This window comes from Pseudochaenichthys georgianus, chromosome 12, assembly GCF_902827115.2.
Source record: "Pseudochaenichthys georgianus chromosome 12, fPseGeo1.2, whole genome shotgun sequence".
Taxonomy (NCBI): Eukaryota; Metazoa; Chordata; class Actinopteri; order Perciformes; family Channichthyidae; genus Pseudochaenichthys; species Pseudochaenichthys georgianus.
In genome coordinates this window covers 19,951,551-19,975,222 of record NC_047514.1, presented here as the reverse complement: position 1 = coordinate 19,975,222, position 23,672 = coordinate 19,951,551, and the positions used below count along the sequence as shown (strand labels likewise).

General features: G+C 43.4%; 1 protein-coding gene across 1 annotated transcript; it reads right to left on the bottom strand.

The window, feature by feature from the left end:
* Positions 1-4,650: 4,650 nt before the first annotated feature.
* Positions 4,651-23,354, bottom strand: prlra (prolactin receptor a). The gene is made up of 9 exons (XM_034095317.2): positions 23,202-23,354; positions 15,477-15,564; positions 15,172-15,304; positions 13,113-13,282; positions 7,771-7,940; positions 7,040-7,181; positions 6,599-6,695; positions 6,321-6,390; positions 4,651-6,215 (listed from the first exon to the last, which is right to left on the bottom strand). The coding sequence occupies exons 2-9, from the start codon at positions 15,559-15,561 to the stop codon at positions 5,226-5,228; spliced, it is 1,857 nt and encodes a 618-aa protein (XP_033951208.1). The 5' UTR covers positions 15,562-15,564; positions 23,202-23,354; the 3' UTR covers positions 4,651-5,225.
* Between the last annotated feature and the right edge of the window lie 318 nt (positions 23,355-23,672).

The window sequence follows — 23,672 nt, the reverse complement described above, 5'->3', positions numbered from 1 at the left end:
ATTATTTACATTTCCTCAAACGTTTTGACTACAGTGAAATTGTCTTTTTCTTTGTTGGATGGTTCCTGACTGACTGTAAGTGGCAGCGGTGATTGCAGCTGGTTTATTTCTTTACGAAAGAGAGGACATCATGCCATCCCACAATTCCTTGCAGCAGCAACATTTAAAGAACGCCTTTCATATTTAGTTGCTTACTGTGGCTCTCCCTGAAACACTGGACTGTAATAGAGCGATCATTAGTGTTAGTGTGCTTTTACAACTATGACCATTCAAAATGTCTGCTGTGGCTGAAAAAAAAAGGCTTCTTGGAATCCAGTTTCTTGATGTGTCTGCATGTTAGTCCACTATTGATCAGTGCAGCTTGAAAGACTTTAGGCCCACACGCTTCAGATTTGTCCAGATGTCTGGTAATTGTGACGGCTCTAACTGGCCACATGTTTGGTATCCAGCCAAAATGAAGGCCTCTGCAAGATGCGCCAAATGAGTTGAACCTTTCCAGAGCAGCCTCTTCAAAATATTTCCTGGTCCCCTGCTGCACTCTCAATGGTACCCGTAAAACATGCATGAAACGTTTAAACAATTTAACGTTAAAAAGATGTGAACTGGACTGAACCGTGCTGAGTACTTATGTAGTGATATCTAGATGAAGAAATATTATTGCACAACATTTGTCCATTGTGGTTTCGGTCAGTGACAGGTCTCAAAGCATCAGGCCCACCACATTCCGAAAAACTGCTACCAGATGTGAGACTGAAGTATTTATGACTCGGTGAACAAACTGAGTCATGTTAAAAATTCAGCTGAGAGTTATTATTTTCTGCCTGGTCATCTCAACTTCAGATGATTGATACAAATGGGACAAAGTGCCATGGTTCCGGCCCCAGCAACCATGGTTCCGGCCCCAGTACCGGGCCCAGCAGCAATGGTTCCGGCTCCAGAACCGGTCCCCACAGCCATGGTTCCGGCAACCGGCCCATGCAGCCATGGTCCCTGCTACAGAACCGGCCCACGCAGCCATGGCCCCAGCAGCCATGGCTCCGGCCCCAGCAGCCATGGTTCCGGCCCCAGCAACCATGGTTCCGGCCCCAGTACCGGGCCCAGCAGCAATGGTTCCGGCTCCAGAACCGGTCCCCACAGCCATGGTTCCGGCAACCGGCCCATGCAGCCATGGTCCCTGCTACAGAACCGGCCCACGCAGCCATGGCCCCAGCAGCCATGGCTCCGGCCCCAGCAGCCATGGTTCCGGCTTCGGTACCGGCCCCAGTAGCCATGGTTCCAACTCCAGTTTCGGCTCGAGGACTGGCTCTCCGGCCGACGCCAGCTCCCCGTGTCCTGTCGGCGTACCGGCCGACTCCAGCTCCTCGTCTCCTGTTGGCTCTCCAGCCGACGCCAGCTCCCCGTGTCCTGTCGGCGTACCGACCGACACAAGTCCCCTCTCAAGTTCCCTCTCAAGTCCCATCTCAGGTCCCCTCTCGAGTCTCTTCTCGAGTCCCCTCTCAAGACCCATCTCAAGACCCCTCTCAAGTCCCCTCTTGACTTCCCTCTCAAGTCCCCTCTCAAGTCTCCTCTCCAGTTCCCTCTCGAGTCACCTCTCCAGTTCCCTCTCGAGTCTCCTCTCGAGCTCCCTCTCGAGTCTCCTCTCGAGCTCCCTCTCGAGTCACCTCTCAAGTCTCCTTACAATTCAACTCTCAAGTTCCTTCTCGAGTCATCTCTCAAGTCTCCTCTCCAGTCTCCTCTCAAGTCTCCTCACGAGTCCCCTCTCGAGTCCACTTTCGAGACACTTCTCAAGTCCACTTTCAAGACACTTCTCAAGTCTCCTCTCGAGTCCCCTCTCGAGTCTCCTCTCCAGTCCCCTCTCGAGTCCCCTCTCAAGTCCCCTCTCAAGTCTCCTCTGGAGTCCCCTCTCAAGTCACCTCTCGAGTCCCCTCTCAAGTCACCTCTCGAGTCCCCTCTCGAGTCTCCTCTCGAGTTCCCTCTCAAGTCCCTACCCAATGTCCTGGTCCGTTGGAGGTTCCGCTGGGGGTCCTGCCAACTCTGTGTCCTGTGCCGTTGGAGGTCCCGCCGTCTACTCTTCTGCCGGGGGTCCTGCCAACACTATGTCCTGTGCCGTTGGAGGTTCCGCTGGGGGTCCTGCCGACTCTATGTCCTGTCCCGTTGGGGGTCCCGCCGACTACTCTTCTGCCGTGGGTCCTGCCAACCCTATGTCTTGTGCCGTTGGAGGTCCCGCCGACTACTCTCCTGCTGGGGGTCCTGCCAACCCTGTGTCCTGTCCCGTTGGGGGTCCCACCGACTACTCTTCTGCCGGGGGTCCTGCCAACCCTATGTCCTGTGCCGTTGGAGGTCCCGCCGACTACTCTCCTGCCGGGGGTCCTGCATACCCTGTGTCTTGTCCCGTTGGGGGTTCCGCCGCCGACTCTTCTGCCGGGGGTCCTGCCAGCCCTATGTCCTGTTCCATTGGAGGACCCGCTGAGAGTCTTGCCAATCCCATGTCTTGTTCCGTTGGAGGTCCTGCCATTACCTGTCTCGCCAGGGGTCCTGCCAACTCCTGGTCCTCTTCCGTGGGGGATCCTGCCGAAGCCTGTCCCACCGGCTCTGGTTCCTGTCCGGCCGACACCGGGTCCTGCCCGGCCTCTGGAGCTGTCCCGCCAGCGCCTTCCTGCCCGGCCTCCGGAGCTGTCTGGTCTTCGCACTCGAGCCCGGCCCTCTGAGAGCCACGGTCTTCACCCTCGAGCCCAGCCCCCTGAGAGCAGCGGTCTTCGCCTTCGAGCCCGGCCCCCTGAGTGCCGCGGTCTTCGGCCTCGAGCCCGGCCCCCTGAGTGCTTCGGCCTCGAGCCCGGCCCCCTGAGAGCCACGGTCTTCGCCCTCGAGCCCGGCCCCCTGAGTGCCGCGGTCTTCGCCCTCATGCTCGGCCCCCTGACTCTTCCTGCCGCTGCCTTCGTCCTCATGCTCGGCCCCCTGAGTTTGCCCGCTGTGGTCTTCACCCCTCCATGGACTCTACCTTTCCCCCGGGCCATCGGCCCGAGACCCCCACCTTGGACTTTGCCTTGCCCCCGGGCCGTCCGCCCGAGATGCCTTCCGGGCCCTCCGCTGTGCTCCTGGGCTGTCAGCCCAAAACCCGTCCTCCAGACCCCCTCCACCCACCCTGGTGGCCCTAGTTATGTGCCTTGTCTTTTATCTATGTAATGTCTTGTCTTTTATCTGGACCCTGAGTCTGTAATAAAGTTTTCAATCCGACACAATAGGTGGCCATATGGCTTTTAAAATTGGTTTGTATTCCAAAAATGTACCCAGATATATAGTAGAAGAAGAAACTCAAAACAAAAGCACATTCTGTATCCTGTCAAAGATTCATGTAGGTGGCCGTTTCTCAATCGCGAGGATTTTGGCTTCCAAGCCAATATTTCAAGGATGCGAGTGCCGCCGAAGGACTGTTCCAATCTCCAGCATACTTGGAATTCCACCGAGGCCGCGTCCTTGGTTTGGGGGAAATTTCAAGGCTGCACATGGGTAGACTTCGCGTCCTTAAAATCCCCACAATGCTTTGCGCACGGACCAATTAAAAAAATCCCTGCGGAAAATGGCTGAACCGACGCAGCACACATTTAAATGTAAGTATGTATGGCGTAGAACATGTGTTGGTAAATATGTTACTGTGTTACATTTGTTTGTTATCACCAAAAATGTGTTCCGTGAAAGTAAAGCAAGTTCATAATTAGATAGACATCGTGAGGTATTTATTTTCGGTACAGTTTATGTTGAAACCGTTAGAGAGAGTGGCACACTTGTTAGCCTGTTCCATTCTTCTTCGTTTTCCATAGCCGTGGCTTGGAAGTATACTAGCTTAGTTTCTGAAGGAAGTGACTTGGAAGTACGCGAGTACCAAGCCAGCATCCTCGCGATTGAGAAACGGCCACAGTATCGTTTTGACAGGATAAGATCAAATATGGCAAGTAAGTCAACTCATAAATCTAAGTCCTTCTAAATTCATGCTTTAAGACGAAGATTTGGAGGAGAATGCTGACGACTCTGCTGCACCAAAGTTGAGATTTTCTGAGGACCAGAGAAAGTTTGGAGAGGTGATAGACGATGACAAGTAGGTAATGTCATTGTAGAATTATCAATGTTAGGCTACAGTCTAAATAAACTGTAATTTGGATAGCAGTCCTATTGTCTGAGTTAGTGAGGAAAGGACTCTTTTAATGATGTTATGTCAGTACAAGGCTGACCATATACAGGTGACAGTTTCTACTCCAGCCCTTGTATTATCTTTACACCAGCATGGAGAAAGGCATGTCAGTTCCCCTGTGTGATAGTGGGCAGGAACTGCATGATTGATGCAAATGAAGAATTCTTGGACATTCGATGGATATTTAAAGATGAAAATGTGCATAACAAAATTACACAAAAGAAGCTATAAACTTCAAATTTCTTCAAGCACATTTCAAGGGAATATGTGTCGTTTTTGCTGTTTTGAATCAAATAAGTGAAGATTCAAGTTGTTTTATATTTTTAGTTTTATAGGCTTGTATCCCATTTTATATAATATCTATTGAGTAATATGTACGATTAGAAAAAAACTTCATGATGCAAAAAATGACAACTTGATAAGACAAAACTGTTATAAATACATTTTATCAGATTATATTTCCAACATGATTCACTCTGACCACCAGGGGGCGGCTTAGGCCCCCAAATGTATTTTAAATGTTCGACAGCAGGGGTGTCAAACTCAATTTCATCGCGGGCCACATTCGCATAAAGGCTGCACTCAAAAGGCCGGTTGTAACTATATAAATATATAATATAACAATGTATTAAATTACATGATTTGGCCCCCGGACCTCGAGTTTCAGAACCCTGTTCTACAGGAAGCAGAGAAAATACATTTTATACATTAAAAACAAAAATGTCTGACATTTTGATTGCACACAAATCCTTCAATCAGAAATTACATCAGTGTATCAAGTATTTTATGAAAGACATTTAAAAAAAAAAGTGAATGCAACGTGCCTGACAGGAGAACAATATGTATGACATATTCAAACATATACTTAATCATGACAGAATATAGAAACCACATAGTTAATGCAATCAATCATATTCTTCATAAAGTTGAAGAAAGAGTATAATTCATCAAGTAAATAAAGGTAATCCAGTGTTTAGTGTGTATAGTCTTTGTCCTGGCCTGAACCAAATCTGGCACAGTGCCTGACCTTATGGGACCTTTAGCAGGATGGCAGGTTGCCCATTGTGGCAGTGTCAACATAACCATTCAATGTGAGGGCCGTTTCCTCCTGTAGTGGCATGGCAGTGTACATGCAGGCTGTAGGCTTCTGCGTAGTGCTAACTGTGGAGGACGTGTAGCAGTTTCCTCCTTCTCTATTTGTCTCCTGGTCCACACAAGGGCACACGTCTTCCCTGGTCCCTTCTCTCTGCAGCAGTAGCCTGTTATCACAGTCCACCCCCTTCAGTTTACTGTAGTCCTCCCCCTTGGGCAAGTTGGGGCAACCTTCAATGTGGCCACACCTGGACACCACTGGCTGCAGGAGCACCATATCCTCCTTGTTGATCCTCTGGACTTCAACGTACTCGGTGGCGGGCGATCGTTTGCATCCGATGTTGGAGATGTTGACATCGCTCCGGGTTTGGAGTGCCCGATGGGCCAGTGTCTGGGGATGGAGATGATTTTCTTTGTTGCTCAAGCAGAAGTCTGTGTAGCTCGGTCCCAGAGCGTCCTTGGTGCCAGGCTGGATGAGGAAGAAGGACGTGGAGAGGGAATGCTGCTTGGCCGTCTCAAGTGAGCTCTGTTTGTCCAGGGGGTTTGAGCCATATTGAGGCAGTGGAGAATACACCGAGGGCCAGGTCTTCACCTTCCCACTGGTGTCGTGGTTGATAGCTTCCTCCTTCCAGCCCTGTGTCTCCATCAGACTGCTCTCCCGATTTGTTTGCCTCTCTTCTTCTTTTGTTTCGCCGCACTTGTCCATCAGCAGAGTGTGGCTGTTGCAGCTGCCCCGGCCTGAGTCACTGTCTGATCTGGAGTTCTCAGATTTAAGACAGCTGTCAAGTAGATCCTTGCTCTCCTCCAACATCAGCTCTGGCTCCTCGGGGACATACACCTCTAAGTACTCCACCAGCATCTCCTCGTATTTAGATGCTGAGGCCGGAGGGAAGTTGGGCACAACCAGAGCGCTGAAGATCTCGTCTGAGTTGCCATTCTACACACAGAGAGGAAAGATTGATTACAGAAAAGCAGTAATGCAATCAGTTGATATTCTCAGTTACTTTATAAATCTGAATTTGTTCACATGTGGCTGTTTTACCTTGAGAAGCTTATTATCAAATCCTTTGATTTTAGGACCAGGGACTGGCGGCAGGATACAGTGCTTCAGACTTCTCACACAGGAGAAAAGAGATATATGTCAGGGATGTAGACGAAATTAATAGATATGAGAGGAAAATATAAAATCGGGAATATAAGGTTAAGTGTCACATCCTCTGGAGATATTTAACAGTTTCTGGAGCATATCACGGATTCATATCACATCAAAAAAAGTTGAACGAACAAACTTAATGGAATATTCACTATTATGGTTTTTACCTGTGACTGTTCATGTGCAGCAACCATGTGAGGATGAGGAAGATGAGGGCAGAAAAGACTGCAACGAGGATCCACATTGACTTCTCCCGATGGAAATCTTTAACACACATCGCAACAACGTGAGTTATTTCTTCCTAATATTATTGGATTATAAAGTTTATTGCTTATTTATTAATGATAATTATTGTACTTATATTCCATCACTGGAGACTAAAGTTAGCTTAGCTTAGCACAAAGAGAGGAAACAGGGCAAACTGCTAGTCTGGTTCTGCCAAGATAGCAATCAAGTATATTTTAAGAAAGTAAATGTAATATACAGTATATGTGTTCTGTAATGTTAGTAGAGAAGGCAAGAGTTTATTCATAGAACATATTTAAACAAAAAGCAGTTAAAAGGGCTTTACACAAATAATAATAACATTATAGGAGTAGATGTCTTACAGTCAGGAACTTTGACGTAGGAAGTGGAACTCCATTCACTCCAGAAGCCGTGATCGGGTTTACAGCGCACCTCGACAAGATATTCCCCCCCCGAGCGCAGGCTGAAAATGTTAAACATCTTCTGCTGGCCTGCATGGTGCATCTGGAAATACAACACAATAACACAGTGAGCAGATATGCACAGTGTGTTGGAGCTATTCATTGTTTTGTAATATTCAATAGTTTATTTTCTTGCTGTTTTATAGTAAGTTGATCATTATTTAGTGTCGTTATTTAAGTTAATTTGAGGAGTTATAAATGAGCTTCAGGCCCTGGGTGATTTGGGCTTTGTTTGCAGACAGATAGGAGGGTTTGGACACCGGAAACTCAAATGATTTTTTAATTGTTCGTATCATGGTAAGAGATGATGTAAAAAACAATGTTCTTTGTGCTGTTTGATTGTTGGAAAGGGAGAAAATAAAGGCACAAAAGGAATTATTTCCCTGGACAATCGACTTTATCCTGCGTAAAAAAAGCTTATCCTTTGGCAGCTTAACTATGAGTGTTTTTGGTTTGAGGACAAACAGCTGCCACAATATGTCAATATATATTTAGTATAAAGTATGGTTAAAATATTGGAGTAGATATTAGAGAAGGTTAAAGTGCAGTACCTCAGGACTAGTTCACTAACATGAGCACTGGAACATTTGAACCATTGATTGGCTCCCTATGGAGAGCACCAGGTGATGTACCTCCCAGTCGTCCTCCTCCTCCTCCAGCCTGACGCGGAGCTCGTAGATGAGAGTGATCCAACCGGAGCGGGTGTCAGCTTTATGTGGCGGTTCCCATGACACAAGGAGGAAGGGCCAGCCCTTATCCTCCATGACTGCCACCGTCAGCTTCTCTGGAGGATTAGGCTCGACTGGAGAGGAAGAGAGGAAATGTGAATAAGAGAGGATGTGTTTTCTTTGTTTGAGAGTTAAAAGGAGGAAAATAAAAAGTATTTAAACATTTACATAACCAGGCATGGGAGGATGGGAATATTTCATGTCATAACTACCAACATAATTTTCTTGATAATCTTTAAAATATGCTAAACAAAATTGCAAATCCTGGAATTACTATACCTTACACTCTGAGCATAATTAAAGTGTGTTGCCTATGGGCATAGAAAACACACCTTAACACCATGAAAGGGCATGTGTTGTGCCATGTGCAAATACCCTGGCTCACGTCCAAGTCAAGTTGAAGAGATGCCAATTAGAAGGCTAAGATGAATAATGACATCAGCGTTGGTAAATACTTGGTGTTAAATAAGTTAAACAAAGTAATGATTTCCATTGCGTCAGAACTGAAGTTTAATGGAAATAAAAAGCTTCTTACAGCAGTTTGTAAGCAATTCAGAGGCTGAGCACACGTAATATTATGCAAGGGCTTTTATGGTCTTCATAGACTTGTCACCCTTCATAACAAGCTTAACAATACAATCTTGATAATTACTATAAACTTTGGTATGATATTCATGAGTTTTTTTTTATTATTCAATGTTGCGTTGAGAAGTGGGGACTGTGAAAAGAGGATTATTTCTTTTGTGACGAAGGTAACTTCGTCACTGTGAACTGACGGCTTCGGACCTGGTAACTCAGCACTTTGGTGAACAGTTTTGCACTTTATGAGCGCGATTGCACAGTACCGTTTGGCATGGCATATTTGCACATTTTATATAATTTATACTAATTATTGAGAGAGTATTTATTAAAGGATTAAACCGTATTAATTGAAATGTCGTCTGGCAGGTGCTGGTCGGGTCCTCGGCTCCGCCTGACAAGATAGGGGAGTTAGCGAGAGCGCCGAAAGTGTTTATGCTGGTGTATAATGACAGCGGTTAAGAATAATCCGGGTGCAAATAATATGTGGGGGGTGTAGACATCATAGTGTTAAGTGGCATTAATTGTACAAGTGCTGACTGCGTTTAGTTGGGTGTGTACTTCTGTTCAGTTATATGTTTCTGTTTGAAAAGTGTTCCCCCTCCCATTATGTCTGTTGCTGGATTGTGTTCACCTGGGGCCCTGTGTTGTCTCCTCCCCCCTCACCTGTGTCTAGTTGCTGATTAGTGTGTGTGGGTATTTAGGCTCTGTTTCCCTGGCTGTTAGGGGCAGGTAGTGTGTGTGAGATCCTGGTGGCTGTGCTCATGTGAACAGCAGATTGAGGCTGTGTCATGTTTGTGAGTAATAAATGCCCACACCGGCTTATATTTGAATTCTCTGCCTCTTTCTCCTTGCTTGGTCGGGCCGCTCAACGGTCAGCTTCACAAGTGGTGTCAGAAGTGGGATTGACCAAGCGAGGAGGTGAAAATTACGAGAGGAAAGAAGAGGGACCAAAGAGAGGAACCGCGGCTGGGGGTGGCTATGCCTGGAACTGACCAGGGGGCCACGGCTGCTGAAGCAGCAGGAGACGCAAGACAAGCAGGAGGAGCACGAGAGACAAGCGGGAGGAGCAGCGTTTGCAGGCCGAGGAGGCGGACCCGGACCCACGAAGAGTCGACAGAACCTGGGTCGTGCTAGAGGCAGACCAACGCCTTACAACAGGCCAAAACAGCTTCCGGATAAGTGGCAGCACGACATGTTTGACAACGGCTTCACTGGCTTCAGCGGCCCCGCTGGAGGTGGCGGCGGCATTGAAAGCGGGTGGCTGACTGGTTGTCCCGAAGCCGAGACTTTTAAGACACTGTGCTTCCTGGGGAGAGGGGTAAGGAAATGTGACGAAGGTAACTTCGTCACTGTGAACTGACGGCTTCGGACCTGGTAACTCAGCACTTTGGTGAACAGTTTTGCACTTTATGAGCGCGATTGCACAGTACCGTTTGGCATGGCATATTTGCACATTTTATATAATTTATACTAATTATTGAGAGAGTATTTATTAAAGGATTAAACCGTATTAATTGAAATGTCGTCTGGCAGGTGCTGGTCGGGTCCTCGGCTCCGCCTGACAAGATAGGGGAGTTAGCGAGAGCGCCGAAAGTGTTTATGCTGGTGTATAATGACAGCGGTTAAGAATAATCCGGGTGCAAATATGTGGGGGGTGTAGACATCATAGTGTTAAGTGGCATTAATTGTACAAGTGCTGACTGCGTTTAGTTGGGTGTGTACTTCTGTTCAGTTATATGTTTCTGTTTGAAAAGTGTTCCCCCTCCCATTATGTCTGTTGCTGGATTGTGTGCACCTGGGGCCCTGTGTTGTCTCCTCCCCCCTCACCTGTGTCTAGTTGCTGATTAGTGTGTGTGTGGGTATTTAGGCTCTGTTTCCCTGGCTGTTAGGGGCAGGTAGTGTGTGTGAGATCCTGGTGGCTGTGCTCATGTGAACAGCAGATTGAGGCTGTGTCATGTTTGTGAGTAATAAATGCCCACACCGGTTTATATTTGAATTCTCTGCCTCTTTCTCCTTGCTTGGTCGGGCCGCTCAACGGTCAGCTTCACATCTTTATTTGTTTTTTTTATAAACGGCTCCTGATCATTGAACAGCAAAGGAAATAAAACCTTGGTGAATTAATTGATACAAAAAAAAGAGAACAAATACGAGAAAATGTGTTGGCTTTCTGCATTAGGTCTTTTGTGAGTCTCTTCTTTTTTTAGTTAATAATTCCAGTTTTTAAATAAGGCTCTATTTTTAAGACTCTATTTTTTAGTCACTCTTTCACAATTATCCCAAAAATGGGAATGTATAACAATCAATTTCTTGTGACTGTTTTATTTATCATGATTTGATATACCTATATCATATTTTAGCCAAGTGTGTGTTTGAGATAAATGTTAATATTTAGGCTTTAAGTTATCTTCACGGCCGACACATTGTAAGTTAAGGCAGATAACAATCATATCAATGGAGCTATTAGAGACGAGAGGAGCACTTTGAGATAAGCAGCCTCAAGGGCAACCAGGGTTACTTTAAGCCTTTTCATTATTTTATGAAACAGTCATGCATTTTATTTAGCAACATGACAGAATGGGACCTAATTTCTACCTCATCTAATATTAATATAATGTATTCATAGTACTGCCCACTATTTATATTTAATCAGATGAAATAAAAAGGCTGAAATTGTTCTAAATGTTTCAATGTCAACAAATCCCACGAGGAGACAAAACCCAGCAGTGTGCGTTAGCTAATCTCTCAGTGCTAAACACAACTTGTATGAGGCTTCCAACCCAAAGCCCCTTTGTTTCTGCTTTTAGGTCACAAACATATAAATATTTAATTTAAAAAATGGCTATGTAATTTCCTAAAACAGCAGGTCATTGTAGAATCTAAAAAAACATCACTCGACGGATATAAAATAGCCTAATTATTTCCGGACTATTTTCAGCCATGGAGTAATACGTATTCTGTGCTCTGGTTAGTATTTTCAGCTGCAGGACTGTGTTCCTGGGAACATGTCAGTGCTACAGTTGGGCTCTTATAAGTTTTATATAATAGTGTTGCACAAAAGAATAAACTATAGGCTTGGAATGGCAATATTTAATAGGAGCATCAGTTAATTTATTATAAATATAGAATATCAACAGATTTATCCTTCAACGGTGCTCAAATTCTCTTAATTTCGACTGTACATATGTTTGTTTGTAGCCTTTATGTAACCAGGTGAAGCCCCTTGAGATCAAAAGATCTATTTTTCATGGGTGACCTGCAGGACATTAGTTACACATGTAACATAAAAACAACAGAACAACAATGGGATGACATACAACATAATGTACAGGGTACAGTTTACAAAACTCTATTTACAGTGACAGGTACCATGAGTATCAAACAGCATGTCACCCAGCCGAGTTTTAAAATGATGCAGGGGAACTAAAGTGCTCAGTTTTAAACAGGTTTGCAGACTGTTCCAATTTAGTGGAGCTGCACATCTAAAAGCTATCTTCCCTAAGACAGTCCTAGCACTTGGCACATTTAATAAAACAACATCATGAGATCTCAGGCAATACATACTTTCAATTCGTCGAGAGATCAGAGAGCAGATACAAAAAGGTAGTTTACCCAACATGGCTTTATAAATGAACATGTACCAATGACTGAGCCTCCGTACCGTTAGTGAAGGCAGACCTGCCTTGGCATACAGGGTACAGTGATGAGTAAGTGCTTTACAGTTAGCAACAAATCTCAGAGCACTGTGATACGCAGCATCTAAGTTTTCCAGGCAATGGGCAGGTGCATTCATATAGATCAAATCACCATAGTCCAGCACAGGAAAAAAGGTCACAGTGACTAGCCTTTTCCTGGCTTCAAATGAGAAACAGGACTTGTTCCTGTAGAAGAAACCTAGCCTAACCCTCAGCTTTTTAAGCAGATTAGTGACCTGAAGTTTAAAAGTAAGTCAATCATCAAGCCAGATACCTAGGTATTTGTAACAGGCAACAACTTCAAGTTTTGTTCCTTGCGTAGTTACAATATCAAAAACAGGCTCTGGTGTCTTTTTAGCTTTTGAAAAGAGCATTACCTTGGTTTTATCCACATTTAAAAGAAGCTTTAATTCAGAGAGCTGAGTCTGAATAGTGTTAAAAACAGCCTGTAATTTAACAACAGCCTCTTTAATGCAGGGACTGTCCTGCACAATACATTACAGTATCATCCGCATAAAAATGTAAAGTAGCTTCATCTACATTATCACCTAAACTGTTAATATATATGGAGAATAAAAGTGGTCCTAAAACAGAACCTTGTGGTACACCATTAGAAATGTTTAACCACTCAGAAGACAGTCCATCAAAATGAACACATTGGGACCTTTCAGAGAGGTAGTTCACAAACCACCCCACTGCAAGGCTGGATAGGCCAATACTGAGTAGCCTCTGCTTTAAAATGCGATGATCAACGGTGTCAAACGCTTTGGAAAGGTCAATATCAACCATTTACTGTAAAAATAGTGACTTTCATTGCACAGTTACAACTGAATGGATGGTGAGTACCCAGATTGCCTTGTCCCCAATGTTCCACTAAGCAGCTGTGTGTGTTAGAATACACTTTTGTAATCCTTATGGGGCCATTGTGTCTAGAATGAACATCACAATAGCAAACAGAACGTGTTTCCTCACCAATATAAACCACATCTATGTCCACTGGATCGGAGAAGGCCCTCCCCAGTGCGTTGGTGGCCACCACGCTGATGTTGTAGTTGACCCAGATGGACGTGTCGTTCTTGTTGAAGAAGCAGGAGTTCTCTCCAGCTGTGTGGTAGTCGGGACACTCGTACACTGTCTCGGAGCTGTAAGAGAGGCAGGGGAGCAGCATGTCATCGCATGTGTGCATGTGTACTGTATTGCACGGCCACATTTCCGAAGAACAGCATGCAATCTTCACGCTACATTTCCTGAAACTTTGTATGAGTGTGTGCAGGACAAGATGAGACACTAAGAGAGGGTGATTGCAAGATAAATAGAAATACAGAACTAGAAGACAATTTTCAGAGCCATAAACAGCAGCCTCCGCCTCGCCAAGAACACAAACAAACCCCTAGCTGCTTATTCTAAAATGTGAATGAGCTGATTAATAATTTAAAGACTTGACATTCTTTTTGCCCAAGTTTTTCAATTCTCTCTCTGAACATGACAAACAACCATGTCTTTGAGTCAGATGTGTGACATTGAAGAGCAAAATCGTGTATAAGATGTATGTTGAGCATTGTTCTGTCGACTTTGTGGTGCTTTTTTTTTTAATGCTGGGTAGTTTCCTTTTGTTGAACTATGTAGCTAGGCTATGCCCTTCAGATGAGATGATATTATCTTCCTCATACCGATCACTTTTTGCATTGCTTACATAGCCAAAATCATTCCTATCTTTTAAATCAGAGCCTTATGTCTCCACCACTTCTCAATACAAAGTTACGCCTGTTTTTTTCTGTTTGAACTTCAACTTCTCCAGAGGCCTGTATGACGAAGCCGGTTCAACATAACCTGGATATGTTTGAGTTACCCGGATTACCTAATCCAAAACAAACGTGCTCTCGCTAAGCGGTCCTACCACGCTGGCTATCAACTCGTTCACTCAAGCCAGCCGTGTCCTATAGTTAGGTGCGCGTTCGCATGAAAGGGGTGGTATCTGGAGCATTTGACCAATCACAAACATGGACAAGCATACTGACAGCGCAGCGTCATACTGCTTGAATGAAAAGTCAACGATAATATTAGACACATGAAGAAGTTAAACTTTAAACATCCATGACTTAAACACTTGATCCAGGATCAAAGCCACATAGCTGCACCTGCAAGGTGAATACAGCTGGCAACAGAACAAGTGTTTGAATGCGTACATTAACAGGTTTATGATATCACTGCCCCGTCTAAGACACGATCTGACTTTAATTACAACTTAATGTGTTGCTTAAAATAATACTTCTGCATACAGTATGTGACACTGTGAGTGTTGCACGGCCAGATACGGCTCAGCTGACTCAGATAAGGAAATATATGATACATTATGATGTGATATGAATGATAATGGGACACATCGACGTCTGCACTCACAGTGCCGCGGACTGTAGGCAACGTAATGTTACTTTTATCCGGTTACTTATGTTGTGGCAGATATTTAATTAAGCTTTCTTAACATAATAGTATAATAGTTATAATAGTCCGATTGCTCTGAACATGGGAGGTGATGTTCTATTCATTTTCACGTTCACACAGTCGGTGATTTTGGCCGGCCGTCTTTCCTGCAACGGCAGTTTAAACTGTATTTCCTCCGCACACTGAGCTCTGATTGGTCAGCAGGCGTGATGCTTTCGCTGAGTTGATCTCTTATCCTGGAACCTATCCTGCTTCGGAGCACAGACTAGGTTCGAGGATAAATCACCATGGAGATCTAGCCCGCTAAAAAGTGAACCAGCTTCGTAGTACCGGAAATCCCAGAAGTTATCTTGCTAAACGAAAATCCTGCTTCGTAGTATACCCCCCTGCTCCGGGGCAGGTTAGCCGCTCAGCATAAATTACCATGGAGATCTAGCCTGCTAAAAAGAGAACCAGCGTTGTAGGACCGGAAACCCCGAGTTTTCCCTGAAGTTAGCCGGATAAGCAAAAATCCTGCTTCGTAGTACAGGCCTCTGCTCCACCAATCCGAATTAAACCAAATGACAGCGTGAAAGATGAAGCCGCTCACTTTTCTTTGCGATAGTACAGGGCGTAGGTAGTTGGCAGACCCCCATCAGAGCCTGGCTCCCACCAGCATGTGAACGTCTCTTTTTCCGGAGAACGACATCTAGTCTGTTTGGTCTTCTCTGGCGGGCTGTAGCCTAAAGACAGACAGGACAAATACGAAAATGAAGTCAAACACTATAAGAGACAGATGGGAATTGTGTATACTTAAATCCACAGATAAACAACACTTTTACGTATCCCCTTCTAATTGTTCTGCTCTTGCTGCTTGCTTATAAGATACTAGTACTACTACATCCAAACACTTACTTTTTTCCTTTGCATGTGCTGTAAAAAACAGCATCAACAGCAAGAGGACTTCCATGACGCTCTTCATCATGGCACCACAACCCATTGGCTGTTGAGTTCAGAGAAAACAGAAAAACAAAGACAGTTGATGTGATGCCCCTGTGCGTTCATCTAGAGAGGGTGTGGCTGTGCTGTCTGTGCTGTATTGATTGCCTTGATTGTAGTAACTCAGGGCACCTGGGTCTGGTGCCCTGCAGCCAGGGGCGCCATAAGGGGGTGAAAAGTTAGGACGATTCTAAGGGCCCGTGACTGACAGGGGCCCCAAAATGTTTAGAACATTAAGAAAAAAAATGTAAGTAACCTTTCATCAATCCTCAATAATTAATATTAATAGAACGTTATGTTGATAAATTACTCACTAAACTTACGATCCATTTAACTTATTTTCTTTCAAAAGTTAATTACCCAAAGCCTCTGTACACCCCCTTCTATTTACATGTAATGGTTTGGTCCTGCCTCCAAACGCGTTGTGGCACTGGCACTTGCAGAGAGTGAAAGTATGTGAGGAGGGATGCTAGTACTTAGCCTACGTAAGTGTGTTGTACTATGGTTGTACAATGTCTCAACGGCTCAAAAAGTCAGGCTGTAAGAACAGAAGAGAAAGGAGAGAAAGACAAGAGAGAGGGACTAAAGGGCGACAGTATGTCACCCAGTTTTTCACAAGAAAAGGTGGGTGTGGTCCATGAGTGGTGGAAATTAGTCTGTTAGTTAATGTTTTTTTGTTTACTAAGCTGACATTAAGTACTGTTAATATCTTTACAGAAAATTCAGAGGTCTTTCATTTCACTGCTCTTTTAGCTGACATTTAAAGGTATGGTAGGTAATTCACTTCAGAAACACTTTTTGTTATATAATATTCCATGGAATGCTCTTAACGTCCCGATAGCAATGAATCTATGAAATGCTTTGACAATAAATACATACAAAAATGTCATCTGTGGAAGCCGTGGCGCTGTAAAAAGCACGACCAATCATCTGAGCTGGCCCGGCAAAAATGACTGGATGGCCTACCTGCCTGTCAGCCTTCCATCTGTGCACAAACTGATCTCGTGCCCTCATTGGTCTTGTGCGCGTTCGTGTGTGTTGGAGGAGGGGCTCTGTAAGGAACTCTGAAGGAAGGGGCAGATTTTTTTCGGTTGTGTACTTCCAAATTCTAGCGCACTCGAGCTGGTTTCTCCATTCTTACCTACCTACCTTTAATAAATGCAGGCACATTTTTAGCGCATATTCATACTAAATCAGTTGTCCCCCCCCTGGTGCCAGGACCAACAGATCCATCTTTAGGCTCAGCAGCCCTGTCCCCCCATAATGCTGAACCTGAACCAGCTTTTCTCCCAACTGAAGGAGGTGAGCAGCATTGTGTTGAATGACATGCCACTTAACATATCTGAAGGGAGACTGGAATACAAAATATATATATATAACAAAAAGCTAACATCTAATTTAAATTATACATTTCAAACAGTATTTTCCCACACAGCCAATGATCTATATAAAACAAAAAACTGCTTTTAGTCTATTTGGGATGATGGACAGTTTGAAGCATTCAGTGATCAGTCTGTATTTTGGTTATGATATTAATACTAATGTTATTATATTAAAGCAGGGGTGGGGAACCTCCGGCCCCCGAGCCGTATATGGACCGCTAGACCATTTGGTACGGCCCTCGAGGTAATTTATAAACAAAGTGGCCTGTGCCTGGTGGTGGGGCCCAATGTGATATATTTTCATGGCGCCCAAAATCCCTGGCGGCGCCCCTGCCTGCAGCTATGTAAAGCCTCTCTGCTCCTCTCTGCTTTCTCATACAGGCACCCGGTTCTATTAAAGGTGGGGTAGGTAAGTTTGAGAAACCGGCTCGAGATCGCTAGAATTTGAAAATACACAACCGGAGAAAATCTGCCACTTCCTTATAGAGCCCCTCCTCCAACACACACGAACGCGCACATGACCAATGAGGGCACGAGATAAGTTTGTGCCCCCGATGGAAGGCTGACAGGCAGGTAGGCCATCATTGGTTGTACTTTTTACAGTATTACGGCTTCTACAGATGAATTTTTTTTATGGATGTGTTGTCAAAGCACTTCAGATATTCATTGCTATCGGGATGTTAAGAGCATTCCATGGAATATAACAAAAAGTGTATCTCCAGCCGGTTTCTGAAACGTACCTACCCCACCTTTGGCTTTGAGTATGCTATCAGTTATTTCAGTTGCTTCACTTTGTGCACCTCAACACCCTCACACATACATGTCCTCACCCTGCATTTACCGCTGACGTCCACACCTCATACTTTACTTACTTTGCACTTAATTAATTTGGTTGATTTGAATTGTTTGTGTAAATAAACATCATTTGCTAACCGTTGACATGGTGTGTCTCCTCTTTGTTGTGGCCTTTTGAGCCAGGTCATAACAGTTGAGTATAGGGAAACTCTCTGATCTGTGCTTTTGACAAACTCGTGACCCACAATGTTTGATGCCGTCTTCCACAACAGCGGATCTGCATGTTGTGTATTGAGTCACAACATGCTTGCAAGATAAAGGACTGCCCGTTGTGGTTGGATGTTTCTCACACATCCTCATTGTAAATAAAGAAATAAGGAAAAAAAAAACATCAGATCAGATCATTTATGCTTAGAAAACATTTCAGCAATGATATTTTTTTAGCGAATATTACTGAATCCTACCATTCGAGATAACTTCCAAAACACCCATGTCTTTAACAGACATGATAACGATTGCAAAGTCACGAAATCTGGTTACAGAACCGTAAATAATGTGATGAAGTGAAAGAAAATCTCCTCCAAATGAATACGGTTTTACTAGGGATTAAAAAAACTATCATCTCTGTTTCTGTCTACCTCGACCAGCTGGCACATGCAGCGTGACTGATTGCATAACCCAACTTCAGGCTTTTGACTCATCGACAGAGACAAACACAGCGGGAGGCTGGTTTTCCCCGACTCCCGTTTGCATGACTAGGAAATCTGCGATTCTCTATACATGTGCAGATAGTTCTCAATGAACCAATGGCAAGCAGGGAGGGAGATGATACAGAGGGTAAACAGATGGGAGAGCTGATGCATTGGATGTAAGAAAGCCCTTCATCACTCAGTTGCTCTCCCTTTCTTCTGATTACTGATGATGAGAAAGTGTGGCTGTCACTTGATGAAGTGACATTTTAAATTGAGAGACTTCTTGATTTCCAGCTAAGCTAAACATGCATGGTGAACTTCTCACACAAAGCCTCCAAAATCCTCTGCCTTCCCACACTCAGTCTGTCACGATATGAACCTCAGAGCCATCACATGACCAGCACTCAGAATAGCCAATGACACCGATCACTCCCTTAATCAACATTACATATTACTACCATCTGCTCGGAGATGCAGGAACTTTCCCTTCTGCAAAAGCAACCATGAGTAATCCTCATTGAGAGCTGTGGTGGAGGAATGCATACATAGATGTTATGAACACATGTATGTTGTTTGTGTTGTACTGGCCTTGAAAATAAAATAATTCAAGATGCAAATAAGGGCTGCAGTATGATCAGATTTATACTTTATGATTATCGTGGCCTAAAAGTGTTCATGATATAATCTAATTTATAAATGAAAATAAAATAAAGCTCTGTCCAATAAAAAATGTTGGGATACTGTGTGATACTGTGAGAAGTAAATTATTTACAATTAAAATGGCAGGGAATTGTTTCCTAAAAGTATTTCCAAACAGAAATATTATGGGATTGTTTTTTTATTGTCGCACTTTCGTATGAAAAAGGTTTAGCTTGAAGGGACATAAAAAACCTGAACTATACATTATTCTTCTAAGATTATCAATAATGGTCCGGTTTTATTCTTTAGTGGTAGCTTTGGAGGCAGCTCTTTAAGGCTGCACCCTTCATTGTTATCACATAGACTTTCAGCAAGGGACTTTTACCAACTCTTCGTTATGGTACTTTTTTCAATATCTCCCCTCTGATATGATAATTGGCATTAAGGTTAAGGCACTGGATTAGCCACCTGCTGCATATAGACTTCTTACGTCAACAGTTGCCCAAAAGCTGCTAAGCTGGGAAAGCCCTCGTTAACTGTGAGAAGCTCTTGCCTCACAGATAAATAATGGTCCATGTTTACCTTGTGCTTATAAACTGTATATCCATCCATGTTTATGGTCTTCATAGAGAGACAACTTATTGTTTCTGCTTCATTTATGTAACTTTGAGATCACAAGATAAAATTACAGACACACAATTAAAGAATTATATATAGGAGCAAATATAATTTAACTACTTTTCTAAAAATGTCTTGGGGAATAATCTCAGATGTGTACCTGCGTCATCTATTAATTCCCTACATTAAATGGCATACCAAAACATAAACAAACCAGCCAGTCAGGTCAACGAGAGGCTAAAACCTCAATTCAGACTCATGAATATCAATCATTTACGATTTATGTTCAGGAGCTGCTTTTCCGTTTCAAAAGGGGAGGGGAGAACGTGTCAAATGACATGTTGAGGTGAAAATGTGAGCAGTGAAGCAAGATGATCCCCTCCGGGCAGAGTTGTACTACTACCCGCCTTTGCAAAGGTGATTAATTCATGCACTGAAACGCAGGAGCAGTCAGGTTTCTTAGAACCTATAGTCTTTCTTCATGGAGGTTAAAGTAAAACATTTGAAGATTTTATTTAAATATGGGTCTGTTAAGTTACCATTCATGTCGTATGGCAATATTCCTAGCTAAACCACAATTTGTGGTTCCTTGGAAATGATATCCGAAACCACACCCGCATCCGCATGTACCGCTTACAGCTATATATGCCGCCAAAAAAGAATTGAGATTGTTCAGAGAGAACAAAGTACACAATACCTCCTCAATGATTTACTGCAGGGTCAAATATTTCAGTTTTGTATTGATTAATGTTTACACAAAGTCGCATGAAATAAGTTAATAGTTCAGCTATATCAAAAAACACATTTTTCTCAGTGCGTACTGTACTGTAAGCGCTCTTTTGTAACCACTTGCATTCATAACAAAATAAATAAAATAGCTTCAGTATTTCGACAAGGAAATTCTCAAGGCAAGTCTTTTGACATACAGGAACTATGGCTCTCCAGTGACAATAGACGCACAGGAGGTTTGGCATTATGAAAATGCAGTGGGTGGCTGTAACAGTTCCTTGAGTATCTGTCATTTTATCAGAAGATACAGATAGTGTACACTGCATTTGTAAACGTGACCATGAACTAAAAGAATATGTCAAACAGATACTCAGAATCACTCGACCTGCTTTTATGTCAAAGCGTTGACCTTTATCCCTGAGAAGACTAAACACTTCCCAGTAGCATAAAAAACGGTTGGAGAGCCAAACCAACCCTTTCTAGGAATAATATTTTCCTTACAAGGGCATTCAAGGGTGGAGGGCAACAGAAAAACAATACGTAGAACTTGAACTTGCTGCTCCAAAGGACATGAAAAGCTGATTATGATGAGCCCAAGACTTTTGAACTATTGTCACCCTCAGGACAGGCTTAGTCACACTGACAAAAGCTACAGGTAGCATGATAATAATAAAAGATCCCAGTTTAAAATCATTGGAAATGCTTCTGTTGCTCTGTACAATACAAGTTGCCCAGACAGTAGACTTCACTGTACTGGCAGGGTTCAAAATATACAGAGACTAAGCTTAAAGTCCAATAATGCAGTAGGCAGTACACATTATGGTTGTGTACACAAACATCCATGTGCATGTGTCTGCTGCATACATGAATAAACAGCTTCCACAGTTAAGGTTATGACACGAATTTGACTCTCAACTTCATACGGTAAAATTCATTGTTGTTGTGAATGCATGGCCGTGCAAATGGTACTTCCTCTATTGTCTTGCCCTACCTTTATCCTGTGCCCTCCTGTCTTTGACGCACTCACTCAGGAGTATTACAATAAATGCTTCAAGGAGAGCAGACAATACAGCCTACGCTATCATTCAGAAAAAATGATGAACTGATATTGTAAGGCAAGAATTGGGTCACTATAATACAGGAACAAACTAGGATACCTGTATTTATCGTGTGCCATACAGCAAGACATGAGCCTTGTGCATGTTTTAAAATGTGAAAATGTTCTTATTTCTCCTGACACAGATGAGGTTCGAGGAATAGACCTGACCATGGGCGTAATTACATCATTATAATGATGTAATTACGCCCATCTGGTTTATCTTTATCAAATAGAGACATTGGGTGAATAAGCAAAGCTGTGTGGGTACATGTGAAATGGAGAATGAATACTTGTTTTGTCACCTAGTTGAAAAAGGATTAAGGAGAGTGCATGAGTCAGTAACTGCCTTAAAAAAGAGCAGTACTTATAAGGTTGTGAAGAGAAGTTATTGAGCAAGCACTTATACCCTTTTTAACATGAACAAATCCTTGGAATAGATAATCACGCATTTTGAATTAAAGGCACAATAAATGTACTGATTTAAAAAGTATCCCTAATGGACTTTATGATTCATGTTTGACCTTAAAATTAAAGACCCGGTGCAGGACTAACCATGGAAAAAGCCAGTAAACTGCATGCAGGCCCAGTCCTAATCCAGTATTGAACTTGGTGCTGTAATGGCCGACGGCCCTTTTCACCTTTCCCGACCAGCCGATCATGACCCTGGAAATCCCATTAAATGGCTGCCACACCATCCTCCTCCTCCTAGCTGAAGGCAATAACCTGCCTGTCGGCGTCAACCAGCTCATCCAGATCAACACGATAGTATGCGGTAACTGATTTAGAGTTAAATTGTTTTAACGTAAAGTTTAAAATATTAAGTATAACCCTTTTAGATTTACCCTACCAAAATCACTTAACTGACTCGCATGATCTGAAAACCTTAGCATCAAAGATCTAACAGTGCTTTTATCTTTATTTGATTTAATGTTTAAAATTTGAATGGTGGACCTTTCACTCTATCAAGAGTTTGATCTTTCTTTCTTTTTTGTGTCTGTATGCTGACATCGTTTTATATTATTTTCGCATTGGCAGAGGTGGGAGAAGTACTCAGTTATTGTGCTTGAGTAAATAAAGAAATACCAGAGTGTAGGAATACTCTCTTACAAGTAAAAGTTCTGCATTCAAAATGTTTCTCAAAAGAACAAAAGTATAAGCAGAAAAATATACTTAAAGCACCAACAGTAAAAGTACTCATTATGCATATTGGCTTATTCCAGATGAATATTATATGTTTTGAATTATTGATGCATTAATGTGTTTGTCAAAGCTGGTGCAGCTAGTTTTCATGACTTTGTATGCTGCAGGGTAGCTTGTGAATTTACTCCAGGTGTGACTTAAGTCTTATTTAAGTGTTGATTATATTTCACATCATTAATACAAATCAAAGTAACTAGGTATTAAATACATGTAGTGGAGTAAAAGTACACTATTTACCTCTGAATTGTAGTGGAGAAGTACAAAGTAGCACAACGTTGAAATACTAGTAGGCTACAAGTCTGTCAAAATTGCACTTGAGTGCAGTACTTGAGTAAATCTACTTAGTTACTTTCCACCACTGATGGGAACATCCAAACACAAAAATATGACCCTGACAGTCCATCATCTGAATCTAAACTCCACTGCCTCCCTATCTCTCTTCAGACCGATGCTAGAATCTGCCCTGAGAAGTAAATGCATTTCTTACCAGCAGCTGAGAGGTGTTTTAGTCTCGGTGCATTGGCGGTGGTGACTCCTCCACTGGCTCCCGCAGCAGCAGACTTAACGACTTGTATAACTGGTTTACTGGGATGACAGCAGGCGTGGACACATGCATAACCGGCAGCTCAGCCGTCCGCCAGCGAAGAAATCCCCGCATCCTCGCGGAGGCTGTGATCCAGGGGGAGGGCGGGGCACAGAAGCCCAGCCCAACACACTCTCACTCCCTAAGGGGGCGGAGATTATCGCCCCCCTCTGTTCAAAAAGAACAGATCTCGGCTGTCTTTCGTCCCACAAGCCATCAAACTCCTAAATAAATGATGGCTAGGAGGACGCACTGTTTACCCAGCTGGTCTGGCCCTGTCCCCCCTATTTCGCAAATGAGGGCCTATAGGCCCCTTGTCATGTCTGCCGATATCTGGTTTTCTTATGTCTGTTTGTTTTAATCTGTTATGTTGTT